This window comes from Protopterus annectens, chromosome 2.part2 (assembly GCF_019279795.1).
Source record: "Protopterus annectens isolate FY-2018-M chromosome 2.part2, PAN1.0, whole genome shotgun sequence".
Lineage (NCBI taxonomy): Eukaryota > Metazoa > Chordata > Ceratodontiformes > Protopteridae > Protopterus > Protopterus annectens.
In genome coordinates, this window is record NC_056730.1 from 295,335,057 (window position 1) to 295,352,217 (window position 17,161).

Consider the following 17,161-nt stretch of genomic DNA (forward strand, 5'->3'; position numbering starts at 1 on the left):
TCAGAATTTTCAGATTTGCTACAAAATAGACCTTTTGCAATCCCTCCAGTTCTAGATGTTGGTGATGTCTCTATGGAATCCGGTATAACTCCTGATACTTTACCCCATGCTCCAAGGAAACCAGACAGGTACTACAGAGTCCCTGGCTCTCACAAATTTCTTTTCAAAAATCCTACTGCTGATCCAGATGTCATTTCCTAGGGGCTTAAAAGTATAAGAGCAGCTAAAGCTAAGAATCCCACCCATTCGGACAGGGATTCCCGACCTTTAGACAGATGGTGTAAAAAAGTATACACCTCTGCAACTCTTGCCATTAGGGCATTGAATTGCCAGTTTCACATTCTGAAATACCAGCAACATATTAGTGGAACATGTTAAGCAAAAATTATCTACCTTTGCAGACTGTACAGAAAATTAAGAATTACAAGAACTTATGTATTCTGCAGGCAAGTCAGCAAGGATACCTTGCACTGCGGCTTTGACTCCCTAGAAGCATCTTGCAGGGCAGCAGTTACTGGTTCTGTACTGAGAAGGCATGCTTGGCTTAAGGAGCAGACTTTGCCAGACCATGTCAAATCAAAATTACTAGATGCTTCTTTGAACAAGGACAATCTGTTTGGCACCAAAGCAGAAGAGGTTCTAAAAAAGATGGAAGAAAAAGCTAAGTCTATGCAGACAGGCAAGAATTTTTTGCAAGTGCAGCCTCCAAGATTCAGTAGGCATTGCCCTTCAAAACATTGGTCCTTTCCAGCCCCCTCAAGGCTATCTCAAACTAGACCCAGGGGAAGCAGACCCCCCAGATTACAGTCTCAAGGTATGCATAGAACTAACCAATGGAGTGCCTTCACTTCTAAAACAGGGAGTGCTAAGCCACCCCCTAACGTAAAGAATTCACAATGACTTCTCAACTCCATTCCTCACCTCTGCCCAACTGCTCATGCCCCTAGGAGGAAAACTTGCCCATCATGCAAAAAACTTGACCTCCATCACCACAGACCGATGGGTCCTCGACATTGTATCCCAGGGGTACAAATTTTACTTGCACTCACTGCCAACCCCAAAAGGGTTCCCAGACCTTCCTCCAAACCATTGGATAGAGGCACAAAACCAAGTTCAGTCCCTGCTCTCCATAAGGACAATTCAGCCTTTTTCTGCAGAACAGATTGGTCAAGGGTTTTATTCCAGACTTTTCCTGGTACCCAGAAAAGAGGGCACTTGGTGCCTAATCCTAGATCTTTCCATTCTAAACACCTTCCTGGTGGTACCAAAATTCAGAATGCTCACCCTTCAGCAGCTTCTTCCTGTGTTGTCCAAAGATGCCTGGTTAGCAACCCTAGACCTAAAAGAACCCCATCTGCACATCCCTATCAGGGACTCATGCAGGAAATACCTACGTTTCAGGGCATGATCTATGCATCATCAGTTCTCTGCACTTCTCTTTGGCTTATCCACTGCTCCCAGAGTTTTCACAAAATGCCTGGCTCCAGCCATTCCCTGTTGCAGACAGAAACGGATCCATATTTACCCATACTTGGATGATTGCTTGATTCAGGCAGACAGGCAAAGCTGTTGCAGCACCTGACATTTGTAAAGAACCTTCTAACCTCTTGGGGTATACTGTCAATGAAAAGAAATCAAACTTGTCCCCAGTCAAAAGATTGTATTCCTGGGAACAAGCATGGACACAGCATCCCAGATGACATTCCTTACTCCAGAAAAACAAGCCTGTCTGACAGGCTACTTCATTCAAATGGCCACCAGAACCCAGCTATCCACAATGAAAATCCTGTAGGCCCTAGGGTTCATGGCCTCTTGCATTCTACTAATTCCATATGCCAGACTTCATGTGAGGAAACGTCAGTGGTACTTCAACAGTCTTTGGTGCCAACATTCTCAGGACCTGGAAACCGTAATACCTATCCTACATTGTCCAAGGACAGAGTTTCTTTGCTGGCAGCAGCATGCAACCACAACAAGGGACTTTCCTTTACACAACCCCACACCGTCCAGACCCTAACCACAGATGCATCATATTATGGCTGGGGTGACGTCTGGACGACAAGTGCATTCAGGGCCACCGAAGCCCAAGACAAATTCATCTGCACATCAACCAAAAAGAGATGCTAGCTGTTAAGCACGCTCAGACAGCTTTCAGATGACTACTGTCATCAAGACCCCTGCTAATAAAGACAGACAACACCACAGTTGTGTGGTACATCAACAAGCAGGGGGGACCCACTCTGCAGGCTAGCCGTGGCCCTGTGGAACACGGCCTTGGACATGTATATTCATCTGCAAGCTCAATTCCTGCCAGGTAAACAAAACTCCTTGCAGACGACTTGAGCACAAATCTCCTAGACCCACATGGGTGACAATTAGACCCCAGCACCTTCAGCCTTCTAACCCAGAAATTGGGGACCCCAAATGGTGGACCTTTTTGCCTCCCCCTACAATCACCAGCTTAGCAAATTCTGCACCAGGACACCTCACAGCAGGGCCTGGAAAGTGGATGCCCTATTCTTCCAGTGAGTAAACCTCTCATTCTATGCATTTCCCCCTCTGCCTATTCTGACAAGAATATTACTCAAGATAAGATATAACAGGTCAAGGGCAAACCTGATTGCCCCAGACTGGCCTCGCCAATACTGGTACCCACTACTGCACAGCCTGTCACCGGTGCCTTCCTGGCACCTACCCTAGATCCCAATCCTCCTCACTCAGCATGAGGGACAGATCAAGCATCCGCAACTGCAAACCCTGAATCTTGCAGCCTGGCTTATTCCTTGAATTCTCCCCCAGTGACCAGCCTACGCAAGCAGGTGCTGGATGTCATTCTTGAAGCCAGAAGACCCAGTACAAGGAAATCTTTTGCTGATAAGTGGAAAATGTATTGTTCCTGGATTCAGTCTAAAGGAGAGGTTACAGCACTGCCCTCCTTACCTCTAATCCTGGATTACCTAGCAGATCTACTCTACAGAGGCCTATTTTTCTCCTTCATTATGATCCATGCCTCTGCCATCTTGGCTCACTACAACACTGAGCCACCTCTCTTCTCTCACCCTCTCATCAAACAGTTCCTGAGAGGGGCAAACAACTTAAGGCCACCAAGGAGAGCTCCCACCCGTGCGTGGGACCTTAACTTTGTACTCGAAAAGCTCACACTACCCCCCCCCCCCCTTTGAGCTTGCAGCATCAACAGAGTTAAAATTCCTCGTTTGGAAAACGGCCTTGCTTCCGGCCATCACTTCAGGTAGAAGAGTGTCTGAGCTGCAAGCACTTATGGCTGTGGAACCCTTCATTATTTTTCATGCTGACAGGGTCTCCCTCAGGACTAACCCTTCCTTTATTCCTGACGTGGTGTCCAGTGTGGCTCTCAACCAATCTATTCATTTAACCAAAAGTAAAGCAGAATCCAAGCCAAAAGTACTAGTAACCACCTAACACAAGCCTGGAAAAACGAAGCAGGATGTCCCAAAAATTGGTTCTTTATTGATCCACAACACTAAAAGCACACCATAAACACCTTTATCACATGCAAGTGCATTTTCGTCATAAAACCATTCGAATGGTTTTATGACGAAAACGCACTTGTATGTGATAAAGGCGTTTATGGTGTGCTTTTAGTGTTGTGGCTCAATAAAGAACCAATTTTTGGGACATCCTGCTTCGTTTTTCCAATCTATTCATTTACCCACCTTCTTCCCTAATCCTCGGAATAAAGGGGAAAGGATCCTGCACTCCTTGGACGTGCACAGAAAGCTCAGATTCTACTTTGATAGGACTAAGGCCTTCAGGAAATCTGACCAGTTACTAGTCAGTTTTGCACCAGGGGCAGATGGCAAAGCCATTGCTAAACAAATAATTTCCAAATGTATCGCACACTGTATCCATTTCTGCTACAAACACCATGGGAAACCAACCCCTCTGGGGGTCAGAACACATTCCACTAGGGCAACGTCTACCTCTACAGCATTCCTCAGGGGATTCCCTACCAGGGACATTCTGGAAGCTGCTACCTGGAGTTCTGTACACACCTTCACCAAGCATTACCACCTGCCTATCTTTTCCAAATCCAGGGTGGGATTTGCAACCGCAGTCCTGCAGGGCATACTAGTCAGCCCCAACTGTTCTTGACTGCCTCCACCTTTTCTTCAGCTTTGGGAATCAACCCAAATATGCTGCCTGCAACAGTGAAACATGAAGAACATAGTGCAGTTGTGTACACTTAGCATAAATGTAGATGTTCGAGTGTATTCACTGTTGCAGTCCTGGTTTCCCATGCTCCAGCCCCCTTGGCTCTCCTCTGTATTTCTCACCCCTTACAGGGCTATAGATATTTACTTTTACTGGTGGTGTTTTTCCCACCATAACTTAGCTCCCTATTTGGGGGGGCTCCTGACATTTGTGGCAAGAAAAACTGATGTAATGGTGTCTTCTGCCTGTTTTCATACCCCCTGACGACCTGACGTCAGTCCTGAAGCAACAGCAACCGATGCAGAAATACTAAGTCTCTGGTATTCGGGCCGACTGAGGGCTACCTGCAGACAGATAACCCAAGTGTGATGACTGCTACAGTGAATACACTCTGACTTCTACATTTCTGGTGAGTGTACACAACTGTACTTTCTGGAGTATAAGTAGACTTAACCTTGTTAAAGAATGTGAGTGGTGATGTGTGGCACAGTTTTTCTGGCATATAATTTGCTATCAGGAAGCACATTTATCAAAGCAGGAACATCAAGTTAATTAACTTAAGTTTTAACAAAGTGTATTTCAGGGTTAGCAGTTGGCAGTTCTCCTAAAAAAGGATTGCTTCAGTTTTGATCCTGGAGAGTAAGTTTGAAGAAGGCAGGTATATCAGATTGAGAATGGAGTAGGGAGGATGTTGTGTAACATTGGTTAACAGCCAGGAGTGATGTTGCAGCACTAAGAAAAAAAATTGGAAAAATACTGACCTTTCATGATGGCATTTGATTAAATGAAGGTAAGGGAATTGAACTTTTTATTAGTTCATCTACCAAAGTGCAGGATGAGTGTGGGAGAAATTATCCCTAGTGCAGGGAATTTTTTTCTAGGCAAATTTTGGCAGGGGGCTAATGGTTGACATGCACCAGGGGATAAAAAAAAAGACCTAAAGAAAAAAAAATTGCCGTTCTTCTGAAAGTCATTTTAAGATGAGGTAATTACATATGCTCAGCTTCTCGTATGATAGCTTGAACTGTAGCTCCTCTAAACACACTCTCCCTGCTCTAATTCCTTGGAACTGTTCCATCACATACACTTAATGATTAAATATATCCTTAAGCTTGGGAATAGTCTCAACAAACCCATCTGTTCTTTAGTTCTGACTCCAAGGTTGATTCATCTTGGAAAGAATGCCAAATTTGTATGAAATACATGGTGTCTGATCACTGCTCAGGCAACAAAAGGGGAAACCTTCCCATTAGGTATTTTGAGTCTGCAACTGTCCTGGCTGTCCCTTTCTAGCTGCCTCTTCAGACATCAGAATTGTAGAAGTAGCTGAACTAGACATTGTAGTCTGGCATAGCTTTCACAATCTGTTGTTTCTGTATTAACGTTCTTATTCTGCCATATTTCACATTTAAATGATATTTTTATTTTTGATAAACTTAGTCAGTCTTCAGTACTAATTAAGAGGTGTATCATGTTGGAAGAAAAGCTTTAATTTACATCATTTAGTATCTGCATAGAATTGGACCAAGTTTGACAAGTAATACTTTTCCATAAAGTGACATTTTAAAGCCACCTTTTTTCATTTCTTTCAGTTCTACACCTTTCAACAAAGAGGAGCTGGCCTCTATCCTTAAATTTGGTGCAGAAGAACTTTTTAAAGAGCAAGAAGGCGAGGAGCAGGAGCCCCAGGTATGACAACCCTAGTTTATATTTATTTGTTGGTAGAAGTCTGTGTATGTATGCATGAATGTGTATGTGAATTGTATGTTTATATGTGGTTTATGTATGGTTAAATTTTTAAATATATTGATTTTTTTAGGAAATGGACATAGATGAAATATTGCGAAGAGCAGAAACACGTGAAAATGAAGGTGGTCCATTGTCTGTGGGTGATGAGCTCCTTTCCCAATTTAAGGCAAGTTTTTTTAAGTTAGTTTTCTGTAAGAACTACAGAGAAAAAAATTATCACATTTCTCTGACACGTTGGCTGGAGCTGCTTAGGACTGCACTAGCATGACACCTTATTGTCTTATTATTTGCATTTGTTTTCTGCTTCTAAACTAAGTTGGTTTGACTTTTACTGATTAGCTTTCAGTCTCATTCAGCAGGTATTTGCTTTGGGGAAGTCCATCCAGTGACAGCATGAAATTCTTCAGCACCCCTGAAAGATCATCCATGTAATGCTGCATTATGAAGTTACACAGTTATGATGTCCAGTGCTGTAACTGAATCTAACAGTGTCCATTTTGCAAATTAGTGATTGTGTACAAGTTTTTTTTTTTTTTTTTTTTTTTTTTTTAAGTAAGCAGTGTACCCAATGTACTCAAACATTAGTGCTCAAAACGTGCTTGGTGAGAAGTCACTACAGGACAGGACAAGCATGAAGATTTTTTTTTGGCTGGACTGAGATCATTTTAAGTGCTGTAAAGCCTCCAGCCACTCCAGATATGGTAAACCATACACTTCTCTTACACATACTTAAATCCCTTGCCTTGCATTCCTCTTCCTTAACCTGGTTTTCATCCTATCTTGAAAACCGCCAACAAGCAGTACTCTGGAAAAACTCACTATCTGCTCTACGTCCTACCTCCTTAGGAGTACCTCAAGGATCTATACTAGATCCACTTTTATTTTCTATCTTTATTAATGATCTCCAATCATCTATTCAAAACACTACCTGTATACAATATGCTGATGATTCTACCATTATTTGTATAGCTTCCTCTCAAACAGAACTCCAGGCACTCACACAAACAACCTTCTCAACCATTGAACAGTGGTTCTCTAATAGATGTCTTCTCCTGAACCCCCAAAAAACTAAACTATTACTCTTTTCACCTACCCACAAATCTACTCAACTAAACTTCACTATTACTACAAGTGATAATTCCCACATTTCACCCGACCCTACAACAAAACTGCTTGGTGTTACTATTGATAATAATCTTAACTATGATTGTCACATCAATAACACAATAAAAGCAGTTAATAAAAAGATTGGTTCACTGTACAGAATCAAGCCCTTCCTCACACCTGAAGCACGGACCACCTTAGCCCAATCACATCTTATCTCCACCCTTCTGTATGCTTCCTCTATTTACACTAATCTCTAAAAGCAACCTCAGGAAACTGACTACATCTTACCATAATATTGCTCGATTTGCTACAGCATCTCAGTCTAGAACTCACCACTGTATAAATTTAAAATATTTACACTGGTTAGAACTTCCTAATAAGCTTATCTATCATCAACTCCTAATAGCACACAAAATCCTACATCAACCATCAAAAACACCTGCTCTTAGCAGCCTCCTGACTCCCTATAATAACCTGAAACAACTACGTTCTTCAGAGAAGTTACAAGTTAACACTACTAGAACTACTAACTCTGCGGGCAACCACCTATTCTCCAACTCAGTTGGCAAAATATGGAATAATCTTCCCTCACACATGTCCTCTCTAGCCACTCTTCCACTCTTCAAGAAACAACTCCTAATACATCTGAACAAATTCTGGCTTTGCTCTTGTACCAATCCTGACTAACTACTTCCATCTATCCCCTATCATAATTCCTTATTCATCACTACAATATTCTATCTGACTACAAATAACTTAATACCTCCATAGTTACTAGTGTTCTCTTAAAAAAAAAAAAAAAAAAAAAAAAAATATTTATATTTTTTGGTTTAACAAGTATGTATTATACATTGAACTTCATAACATCTAAATTTGTACTGAAAGCAGCTAATGCCTTCCTTTTACTTAGGTGTTTTACTTGTCTTCTTTTTAGATTTGAATTACCTGTACTAAAATCACTGCATTCTTGCTTATTGCCTTTGTAAAATGTGTTTATTGTTCATTCTTTATGTTTATCATCTTGTTTGTATCCTTGGAGCTTTTCTCCTCGGGCCTCCACTGAAAATGGACATGAATCCAGCTGGACTAGCCCGGTCAACAAATGTAAAATAAATAAATAAAATAAATAGAAAGGCTGCTTGCTGCCTTTCCTGTGCACATCATTTCTGCTGCCAAATCACTGATGCGGAAGTACTTACCAAACTTGCTACCTTTCTTCTGCTAACACATCCATTCAGTCCTTGAAGCAAAACTGAGGTGCGCACTCCCAAGTGACAGCCAGAACGCTTCTGCATACTCCTAACTTTGGGGGGGGGCTGTTTAGTGTACTTCAAAAAAGAGCAAATTGTCCCTTTTCAAGTCACCTTTCTATAACGCGGTCCTTGACCTTATACTCGCTCTCTGACCTCACCACTTTATTCCAGCACTTCAGTTGTAAGCAGTCACGAGTTGATGCATCTCTTTGGTATACCATTCACTTAGTAAAATTTCTCTTGTTTACTTCACTTTTGGTAGTCCATTCCCTCCTTAATACAACTACTGCAATGCAGTGTATATCCCATCATTGCTTAATTGCCCATGAAGGTTCATAACTACAATCTAATACATGAATTACTGTACCTTTGGGCTAATTCTATTGTTTAATTTCCAGTTTCCCACACAAATAATCATTTCTTTTATTTCATTCTCTCTAAGTTTGCTAACCATTACTGAAGGTTTCATATCTCCAGTGAAGATCCAGCTTAGATTCTCTGATTCCTTGGAGAATGAATACCAAGTTGTTAAACTCTTACCGGTGGTGCAGACCTCATTGCTGAAAAAGAAGTTGGAAAATTTCAGTATTTTAATGAATCAAGTCTTATCTGACTCTTCTGCAGTGAAAACATTAGTCTCACAAAATAGTTATTTAGCATTAGGCTGCGTAAAAGAGTAGTTTGGTAAAATCTTACCATAACCATAGATGTTTTTCTTGATTCAAGAATGCAACTGCAGTCCTGACATATGGGTTGTCCTGCCTCAGGCAGCCCCTCAGTCGGCCGGATTCCAAAGTCTGGGTCCGGCGTCGGCTGTTGTCGCTTCTTCCCTGACGTCAGAGCGGCTGGGGTATAAAATCATCAGCCGACGCCATCTTCTTCAGTCTTTCTTGCCACGCAGTGCCCGAAGCAGAAGCAGTTCGCAAGTGCCGGTCGGCCAGCTCCTGTGTTTTCAGTTACCGAAGTCATCAAAAAGCTAAGTACCCCGTTGGGGAACCTTTTCTTGCCTCAGCCGATGTCAGATAAAACTGCAAAAGTTAATAACTGTTTGTCTTGTGATAAACAAACACCTCATAGGACTTCCATTCTTACTGCCTTCCCTGCCTGGGCCCAGACCACGACGTCTCGGCATGTGCTGCCTGTGCTTGCTTCAATAAGCGCACACTTAGGCGCCGGGCAGAATTTGCTGAAGACTTTTTTGGGGAAATTTACTCCTATATCATGCCGTCGGAGCTTCCGACAGCACACGTTTCCCAAAAACGGAAGGACCGGGACCGACCTTCGTGGCCCGCGACTTCCACTGACACCACGCCTAAGCCTACCGCGAGTGTATCGGTCTCTTCGGAGGTGGTAATTCAACCGCTCCAGGTCGACGGCACCATTTTACCGCACACTACGGTCCCGGAGGCTTCCTCGGTGCCGGTTGTTGTTTTTCCTCCTGAAACCGAAGCCCAAGATTTGTCTGACACCATGCCGGTGGTCAAAGTTACTCCAGCATGTGGGACAGCTAGGCCTCCTGTGCCTATGTCCATCAAGGCCTACACACGTGCTAAGGCTGCCAGCCAGGCTAAGTCTGACCCTCCTAAATCTTTTTCACAGACTCTCACTTCGGATAAACAGATCATGACTTTAGCTGCAGATCTAATTTCTTTAATCAGGGGCTCTCAGGCTCATCCAGGCAGAGGTTCTCGGCCGCCTTCAGACAAAAGGCCTAGGGTTGAGCAGACAGATGCCCTTTCCTCAGATGAAGCCTCTGGTGAGTCAGGCCTTTCAGATTCCCAGGAAGAACCCTTCCCGGCCTACGAGGATTCTGATACAGATGAATCCATTCCCTCTGCCTCTCCTCCTGAGGATATCTCTTTCGGGGAAATTCTCCACTCCATGAGAGAGCATTTTCAGTGGCAGGGCCAGGATTTCTCCGACTCCAGGAAAAGGCTTCGGACCTTCCTTAAGTTACCCCAGCACAGGCCTTTAGCCATTCCCCCTGTGTTAGATGTATTGGATGATGTGTACTCAGGCTCCAGTACTTCTCCTGATTCTCTCCCTCCTGCTCCTGTCAAGCCAGACAGATATTACAGGGTTCCTGAAACTCATAAGCATCTCTTTAAGGCCCACTCTGTTGATCTAGAAACTATTTCTCAGGCGCCCAAAGGAGTGGCCACTTCCACGACCAAGAATCCTTTGCCCGCAGACAGGGAATCTAGGTCCCTGGAGAGGTGGGGTAAGAAAGTTTATACCTCTACCACCCTTGCCATGAGGGCTCTTAACTGTCTTTTTCATATGTTTCAGTATCAAGATTTTCTGATGGATGATTTGCAGAAAAAGTTAGCCTCTCCTGGGCCTTTAGATAGAAAGACTTTGCAGGATTTGGTTCATAATACTCAGCAGGTTAGCAATCATTTTCTTCAGTGTGGTTATGATGCATTGGAAGCTTCATGTAGGGCAGCTATGACAGGGGCGTCATACGTAGACATGCTTGGTTGAAAGAACAGCCATTGCCAGATCATGTTAAAGTAAAGCTTCTAGATGCACCTCTGGAAAAAGACAAGCTATTTGGTGCTAATGCACAGGGTGTGTTGAAATCAATTGAGGAAAAGGCTAAATCAGTACAAACAGTCAAAGATTTCCTCCAGGTTCAGCCACCAAGGTTCAGCAGGAATTGGCCTTTGAAGAATTGGTCCTTTCCAGACACTGACAAGTTTCAAAGGGGAAAAAGCAGGCGTGCTCGAGGTAGAGGGCAATACCGAGGCTCCTACAGGGGCCGGCAATGGCAACCAACTAATCAGAGAAGTGGCGCAGGGACTCCCACTGCTCCACAGGGACAATCACAATGACTTGACTTTGACATCGCCGACCAAGGCTCAAAGAGAAGCTCCTTTAGGCGGAAAGTTATCCTTAATTTCAAAAAATTGGCACGTTTTTACAAAGGACGGATGGATTTTGAACATAATAGACAAAGGTTACAGGTTCCACTTCCATACCTTACCAACAAGACAAGGCATGCCAAACCTGCCACACAATCAAAGGGCAGAGGCACTCATACAAGTTTCAAAGCTGCTACAAATCAAAGCAACAGAAAAGGTTCCTCCTCAGGAACAAAGCCAGGGATTCTACTCAAGACTGTTCCTTGTTCCAAGAAAAGAAAAGCAATGGAGACCTATACTGGACTTGTCCGCTTTAAACACCTTTTTCATTGTGCCAAAATTCAAAATGCTGACGTTACAGCAACTTCTTCCCATGCTGGGCAAGGGGTCTTGGCTGGTTACTCTGGACCTCAAGGAGGCATACCTGCATGTCCCAATCAGACACAGTTGCAGAAGATACCTCAGATTTCTTGCAGGGTCAGAGCATTATCAATTCTCAGCATTGCCGTTTGGCTTATCTACTGTGCCCAGAGTATTCACGAAATGCCTGGCATCAGTAATTGCACATTGCAGACTCCAGGGGATACAAATTTACCCATACCTGGACGACTGCCTTATACAAGCGGACAGCAAACAAGCCTTGATAAGAAACTTGGACTATGTCATACACTTACTACAGGCTTTAGGATACACAGTCAACATTCAAAAATTAAGACTACTGCCATCCCAACAAATAATTTTTCTAGGAGCCAAACTGGACACAAACTCTCAAATGGCTTTCCTCACGGAAGAAAAACTAGAACAATTACCAGATTACTTCAAAAGCCTAGCAAAGCTCACCCAGATGACTGCAAGGAAAATCCTGCAGGCCCTGGGTTTCATGGCATCTTGCATTCTTCTGATTCCACTGGCAAGACTACACATGAGAAAACTACAATGGTACCTAAAAAGTTTATGGTCTCAACACAGCCACAACTTAGAAGAAATTATACCACTCATTCCATGTCTTCAAAAGGAATTTTTGTGGTGGGCACAAGCAAGTCAATTAAACAAAGGCATGTCTTTCAACAAACCTCAAACAAGTCAAACCATTTCAACAGACACCTCAGATCATGAATGGGGGACGCACATGGAAGGCAGATACATGCAAGGGCAATGGGCTCCCTGGGATATGCATCTGCACATAAATCAAAAAGAGATGTTGGCAGTGATTCATGCAATCGAGGCCTTCGGAAAATTTCTTCAGCAAGGTCATCTGCTAATAAAGACAGACAACACCACTGTCATGTGGTACATAAACAAACAGGGAGGCACTCATTCTTACTCCCTCTGCAGACTAACAATGACTCTTTGGGAAAAGGCCCTGAAACTGAACTTACAGTTGCAATCCCAGTTTGTTCCAGGCAAGGACAATGTTCTGGCGGACAGTCTAAGCAGAAACATTTTGGACCCGCACGAATGGATGCTGCATCCAGACATTTTTTCGCAAATAACTCATGCGTGGGGAAGGCCGGACATAGATCTCTTTGCCTCTCACCTCAATCATCATCTGAACAAGTTCTGTTCGAGGAGACACCATCTTCAAGCCTGGAGAATGGATGCTCTCTCCTTCAGCTGGAATTCTCTGGCAACCTACGCATTCCCACCTCTACCATTAATGACCAAGGTGTTACTGAAGATCAAAGCAGAGCAACCAAAAGGTATTTTGATATCTCCAGACTGGCCAAGGCAGCACTGGTATCCATTGCTAAGGAGCATATCTCGCACCAAGCCGTGGCCCCTGCCTCAATGGCCTCTGCTTCTAACTCAGCACAATTACAGGACTGTTCATCCCAACCTGCAAACATTGCAGCTGACAGCTTGGAGGGTTCTATGACTTCTACCCATATCTCTCTCTCCAAAAAAGTTCAAGAGATCCTACTGGAAGCATGCAGACCTTCCACCAGAAAAACTTATTCAGCCAAATGGAAGAGATTCATCACCTGGAATGCCAACAAGGGTCAGGATGTATCCGTAATAAACATGCCACAGATACTAGAATACTTGGCAGAAATGCTTCATAGTGGCCTTTCATATTCTTCCATAAAAATACACGTTTCAGCAATCTCAGCAAAATACAACTGTGATCCACCTGTGTTTTCACATCCTTTGTTAAGACAGTTTCTAAGAGGGATAAAGAATATCAAACCTCCCAGGAAACCACCAGTGCCTGCATGGGACTTCAACTTCGTCTGGGAAAAATTAACTCTTCCTCCTTTTGAGCCAGCAGCATCTTCAGAGATGCAATTTCTCTCCTGGAAAACAGTTTTCCTGTTGGCAGTTACCTCAGCAAGAAGAGTCTTGGAGATACAGGCCCTCATGGCAGTACCTCCATTCCTCATTTTTCATCAGGACAGAGTTTCTTTAAGAACCAATCCTTCATTCATGCCAAAAGTGATATCCAGGGTGTCTCTAAATCAAGCAATTCACCTGCCTACTTTCTTTCCCAATCCTCAAAATAAAGGAGAAAAGCTGCTGCACACTTTGGACATACACAGACAATTACGCTACTACTTGGACAGAACAAAGGCCAGCAGAAAGTCTGACCAACTGTTTGTAGCCTACGCTGCTGGAATGCAAGGAAAGGCAATTTTCAAACAAACAATTTCAAAATGGATTGGACACTGCATCAGATTCTGTTATTCTTTCCATGGAAAAGGTGTGCCAGCCAATATTAGGCCACACTCCACCAGAGCTATAGCCACCTCCACAGCCTTTCTAAGAGGGGTGGCTACAAAGGACATTCTAGAAGCTGCTACATGGAGCTCCGTGCATACATTTTCCAAACAGTACAACCTGCCTTTATACTCCAGATCCCGAGCAGGCTTTGCTTCGGCAGTCCTGCAGGGTATTTTAGCTACACCATCTTTTTCTTAGATCCTACCACCCCCAGCTTGGCTATGGTATTCTACCCATATGTCAGGACTGCAGTTGCATTCTTGAAGGACATAGTACAGTTTTGTACCTACCATAAATGTAGATGTCCGATAGATATGCAACTGCAGTCAGGTTTACCCTCCCTCCTACCCCTCAGTAATTTACCTTTTTGGGTCCACTACCCCTTTTCCAGCTTAGCTGGGGATAGCTTTTATGGTGTATCTGTTTATTACTATTATGCATGTTTGGAATTTTATGCATTCTCTAAATTTAGCCTTCCTTGGAGGGCACCTGGCATCTGGGGCAAGAAACACTGAAGAAGATGACGTTGGCCGATGATTTTATACCTCAGCCGCTCTGACGTCAGGGAAGAAGCGACAACAGCCGACGCCGGACCCAGACTTTGGAATCCGGCCGACCGAGGGGCTGCCTGAGGCAGGACAACCCATATGTCAGGACTGCAGTGGCATATCTATCGGACATCTACATTTATGGTAGGTACAGAACTGTACTTTTCACTCTTGCAGTCATCACACTTGGGTTATCTGCCTGCAGGTAGCCCTCAATCGGCCCGAATACCAGAGTCTTAGTATTTCTGTGTCGGATGCTGTCACTTCCATGATGTCAGGTCGTCAGGGGTATAAAACAGGCAGTTGACGCCATTACATCAGTCTTTCTTGCTGAGGAAGAGTCTGAAGTAGAAGCAGTTCGCAAATGCCGGTCGTCCGCTACCTGAAATTTTCGTTTTCGAATCTGGAATCCTGAAGTCTTCTAAAGCTAAGTACCCCGTTGGGGATCCTTTTTTCTTGCTCTAGAAAAAGTTAACAATTGTCTTGCCTGTGGAAAGCTAATACCTCACAGAGATTTTCATTCTTACTGCGTCACCTGTTTAAGCCCAGACCACAATGTCCCTCACTGTCGATTTTGTGCCTTTTTTAATGCCTGAACCATTTGTCTTCGGGCTATCTTTGTCGCTAAATTCTTTCAGTCTCATTCTCCGTATTCCGAAATGGCTTCAGTAAGCCATTCGACTACCGATCTTCTGAGAAAACCTAAAGATAAAGACTGAGACAGGCTGCATAGGTCCAAAACTGCCAAGGACGCTTCCGTTAAGCTAGTCACCACTCCACCAGTACTGAGTGAGGCACCTTTACAGACCCTGATGCCAGCTTCTATGGATTCGCAGTCCTCTGCTGAGACCCATTTGGAGTCCGGTATGCCACGAGATGCTTCTTCGACTATGGAACATGCTGATGTCTCTACCTTGGATGGGTCTGGAGCCGCTGTTCAGGCACCGACTTCATAGGGTGTATTCTGACCTACCAATGTTTGGATCAAACTATCATCTTTGATGTTCTTCATTCCACATTGCTGCAGTCCTAACTATTGGGTAGTCCGCTGTCCAGTGCATGGTCCGATGCAGAAGCAATTTTGCGAGTTTGAAAGTTTCTGAAGTCAGAGTTTCAGACCGAATCAAAGTTGGGGGAATATTTTGGTTTTTCTTGCCTCAGTATTTAACCGGATGTCAGAAAAAGTGAATAACTGTATTTCTTGTGGGAAACAGATACCTCATAGGGATTACCATACTTTGTGTATACCTTGTTTAGGCCTGAGCACGACGTTGTTGGATGTTGTGCTAGATTTAACAAACGCACTATTAAGAGAAGGTTAGACTGTGCCAGGTTAGTGTTTGGGAAGCATTATAAAATGCCGCCGGATGCTCCGACCCCAACTAAAAAGCAAGGACAAAGCAGCAAAGGGAAGAACCGACAGTCCCAGGCGTCGGTTCTTTAGAGCTCAGTGGAGCCGGAGGTTTTGCCAGGTGTTTCTTTGGAGTCTCAGGAGACTTTACTGTTACAGGATGTATCCTCTCAGGAAGTAGGCCAGGCTGAGGGGCTTCTCAGGTGGCTGTTCTTCCTTCTCTTCCTAAGGTGGTTAGAGCCTCCTTCTGTTTCCAAGGCTTCTTTGAGGGCAGGCCAAGTTTTGCTTCAGTGGGGTTTCTCCTAGTGCCTCAGGGTCTTTGCCTAAGAAACATATGCTTAAAATGGCAGAGGATTTGATTACTATGATAAGGGTTCTATGCCCTCCTGATAAGAGGCCTAGGGTGGAACCTGAGTTTGAGAGTTTTGAGCAATGCTCGAGGCTTCTGAGTCTTGCTGAAGACTTGCAGGAGTTCCCTCTATTCTGATTCTGATGTGGATGATTCTACTCCTTCAGCTTCTCCTCCTGAGGATTTTTCATTTTCAGAGACTCTGCATTCCATGAGGGAGCATTTTAAATGGGAAGGTCAAGATTTCTCTGATTCCAGGAAAAGGCTTAGGGAATTCTTGTGTTTACCCCAGCATAGGCCTTTAGCTATACCTCCTGTTTTGAATGTGGTGGAAGATGTTTTTGCAGAGGCTTCCCTGAATCCTGATTCTTTGCCTCCTGCCCCAGTTAAACCGGATAGGTATTATAGGGTGCCTGACGCTCATAAGTATCTTTTTAAGAGTCCTAGGGCAGACCCGGAAACTGTCTCTCAGGGGCCTAAAGGTGTGAAGGCCTCAGTTGTTAAAAATCCTGTCCCTCTTGATAAAGAGGCAAGGGCTTTGGATAGATGGGGAAAGAAAGTGTATACTTCTTCCACTTTAGCCATGAGGGCGTTGAATTGTCAGTTTCACATGTTAAAATATCAGAATTATCTTCTTTCACAGTTGAAATCTAAGGTGGATGCTCTGGCGGAAGGTATTGAGTGTAAAGAGTTGCAGGATTCCACACCTATTGTCTCAGAGGGACGGTCATCTGCTCAATGTCAAGCTTCAAACTCTTCATCTAACAGCCTGGCATATTCTGTTTTGAAAGACAGCAGGTCTCAACTTCCTCAACAGGTTTTAAATGTGATTATGGAAGCCAGAAGACCTAGTACAAGGAAAGTGTATGCAGAAAAATGGAAGAGATTTTTATTTTGGACTGCAGCACAGAATTTGGAGATTTCGGAGCCTAATTTGAGTGTGGCTCTTCAATATCTTACTGAGTTATTGGACAAAGGTTTGTCTTTCTCTTCCATTAAGATTCATGCTGCAGCAATCTCAGCTCACT

General features: G+C 43.7%; 1 protein-coding gene across 1 annotated transcript in view; it reads left to right on the plus strand.

The window, feature by feature from the left end:
• CHD1 (chromodomain helicase DNA binding protein 1) overlaps positions 1–17,161 on the plus strand; it is a gene marked incomplete in the record, with an annotated part of 4,694,407 nt that overhangs the window by 3,154,239 nt on the left and 1,523,007 nt on the right. The window contains 2 exon segments of the mRNA XM_044063873.1: positions 5,787–5,883; positions 6,014–6,109. Of these exon segments, the coding sequence (XP_043919808.1) occupies positions 5,787–5,883; positions 6,014–6,109 (193 nt within the window).